This window comes from Anabrus simplex, chromosome 2 (genome assembly GCF_040414725.1).
Source record: "Anabrus simplex isolate iqAnaSimp1 chromosome 2, ASM4041472v1, whole genome shotgun sequence".
Classification (NCBI taxonomy): domain Eukaryota; kingdom Metazoa; phylum Arthropoda; class Insecta; order Orthoptera; family Tettigoniidae; genus Anabrus; species Anabrus simplex.
The window spans coordinates 715417719-715419843 of NC_090266.1; the positions used below are offsets into that span (position 1 = coordinate 715417719).

General features: G+C 38.8%; 1 protein-coding gene across 1 annotated transcript in view; it reads right to left on the minus strand.

Moving 5' to 3' along the window:
• Positions 1-222: 222 nt before the first annotated feature.
• LOC136863061 (dnaJ homolog subfamily C member 2) overlaps positions 223-2125 on the minus strand; it is a 153538-nt gene continuing 151635 nt past the window's right edge. Inside the window, exon 11 of the mRNA XM_067139391.2 lies at positions 223-426. Coding sequence (XP_066995492.2) covers positions 304-426 — 123 coding nt within the window. The 3' untranslated portion in view covers positions 223-303. The remainder of the gene's footprint in view (positions 427-2125) is intronic.

Genomic DNA, 2125 nt, shown 5'->3' on the forward strand with positions numbered 1-2125 from the left:
ATCTGCAAGCATCCTTGAAATGAAATACGCTAAACCAGGTCAAAAAAAGTTTTTTTACTTCCATGTATTTCAAACAAAAAAAAAAAAAAAAACTGGTAAAATGCAGAGATTCAGCATCATAACTGCCTTGTCTTAAAAATTACACCAAACTAGGACAATTTGGAGAAAGGATTCATACCAACACAATCCACAGCAAGGCAAGATAATAATGAAGATAAACAGTTTACTCAAACTTTCCTTTATCTCAAGCCGAGTCCAACAAATTAGTACAAAATTTTCATAATCTAAATAATCAAATGTTCGTTATTTTACTTTAGCACCAGTTGTGGTACTAGCAGCAGCAGCAGCAGCGGTGGTAGCAGCAGTGGTGGCAGCAGCAACAGCAGCTTGAGCAGCCTTCTTTGCCTTGACCATCTCAGCAAGCTCCTAAAACCAAGCAGAAATGAACAATGACACAATATTGAAAAACCTGAAGCAATAAGTATGAGTTTTAATCATTGAAGCCATACTACAAGGGGAAAAAAAGATTAATAGGTTAGCTGAGTACGTCGTCTCAGTGATGATAATGAATTTTCAGTACCACCATGAAATAATCTAAGTTGACATTTCACAGTTTATCAATATATAGTTTATGAAATAGGTGGGCAACAAGCTACAAAGGCAGATCAAATATAAGGAATTTGAATGTACCACTGCTGTTATTAATAATTCTGAGGATATTTGTGGGGAAGTCTGGAGAATGAATTTGCGTGCACTAACGACAGTTTGGGAAGAAACGCTTTTGCAGATTTGAGTGTATGAGTGGGCTAAAAAATTTGTGGCAGGAAGAGAAGGTGTGGAAAAGGAACCTCATGAAAGGAGACCGGGGACAAGCATCACTGCAGACAACACTGTTGTCATTCGTGACATCATTGGTGAAGATCGGGGAATAAAAATTTTGCAAATTGTTTTAGCTGTAGGAATCATTTACGGAAGTGTTCAAACCATCATACGAGATGAACTACATTTCATAAAAATGTCTGCCAGGTGGGTTCCTCGTCTCCTCAACCAGAAATAAAAAAAAACCTTATGCCAGGAAGTTTGTCAGAGACTCCTGCGTCGCTATGAGGAGGAAGAGGAGAGGTTTTCTTGCATCGTATTGTGACTTGTGATGAAACTTGGGTGCATCATTACATCACAGAGTCAAAGCAAGCATGGAGTGGCAGTGAAGAAACGAAGCAGGTCCGGTCAAGGCCAAAACACGTCAATGTGCTAGAAAGGTGCTTGCAACAGTTTTCTGGGACTCTGCGAGCATTTGCTGATGGATTTTCTTCACAAACAAAGGACAATTAATTCAGCCTTTTACTGTCACCTTTTGGATGAAGGAAAAGCTGCATATTGCAACAAGCGACGCAGGGCAACCGATCCGAAATGTCATTCTTCTCCATGACAATGCAAGGCCGCATACTGCTGCTCTAATGCGGGGAAAACTGAAGGAAATTCACTGGACACCTCACAAACACCCTCTGTACAGTCCCGATTTATCGCCCTGCGGCTACCATTTGTTTGAACCACTCAAACAAGACCACGGAGGACAGTGGTTCAATGATAATACAAGTAAAGAAAAGTTCATACGCAACTGACTCCGCACACATCCCTCTTCTTTCTATCAGGATGGCATCAAAAACTTACCAATGCGATGGAGAAAATGTGTATCGAAGGCAGGACACTATGCAGAAAAGTGATCTCTGTATGTGTAATATTTTTGGTTGATGCAATACATTTTTTTTTTAAATTCCCGTTTATATTAGATCTGACGCGTAATATTTCATGATATGCTTCAACAGAGAAGGCATCGATGAAAAGCTGACAGTTAAGGTTTACAAGGTAACTAATGTATTAAGCCTAAGAGATTGATTCTTCAGTTAGTAGACAGTGCTGTTTATGGATGATGTGTAGTTTCAGATACATGAATGTGTAAATTTGTAAATTAAATTGAAGACTAATTCATGGAACTCGTGATGATAAAAAAAAAAGTCTTTAGTGCATTACCGTAACAATGAGAATTATAGCGTCAATTTTTTCAACAAAGACTAAATGAATGTGACTACATCTGGCACGCAAAGAAATCGCTTAAGGGATAAGG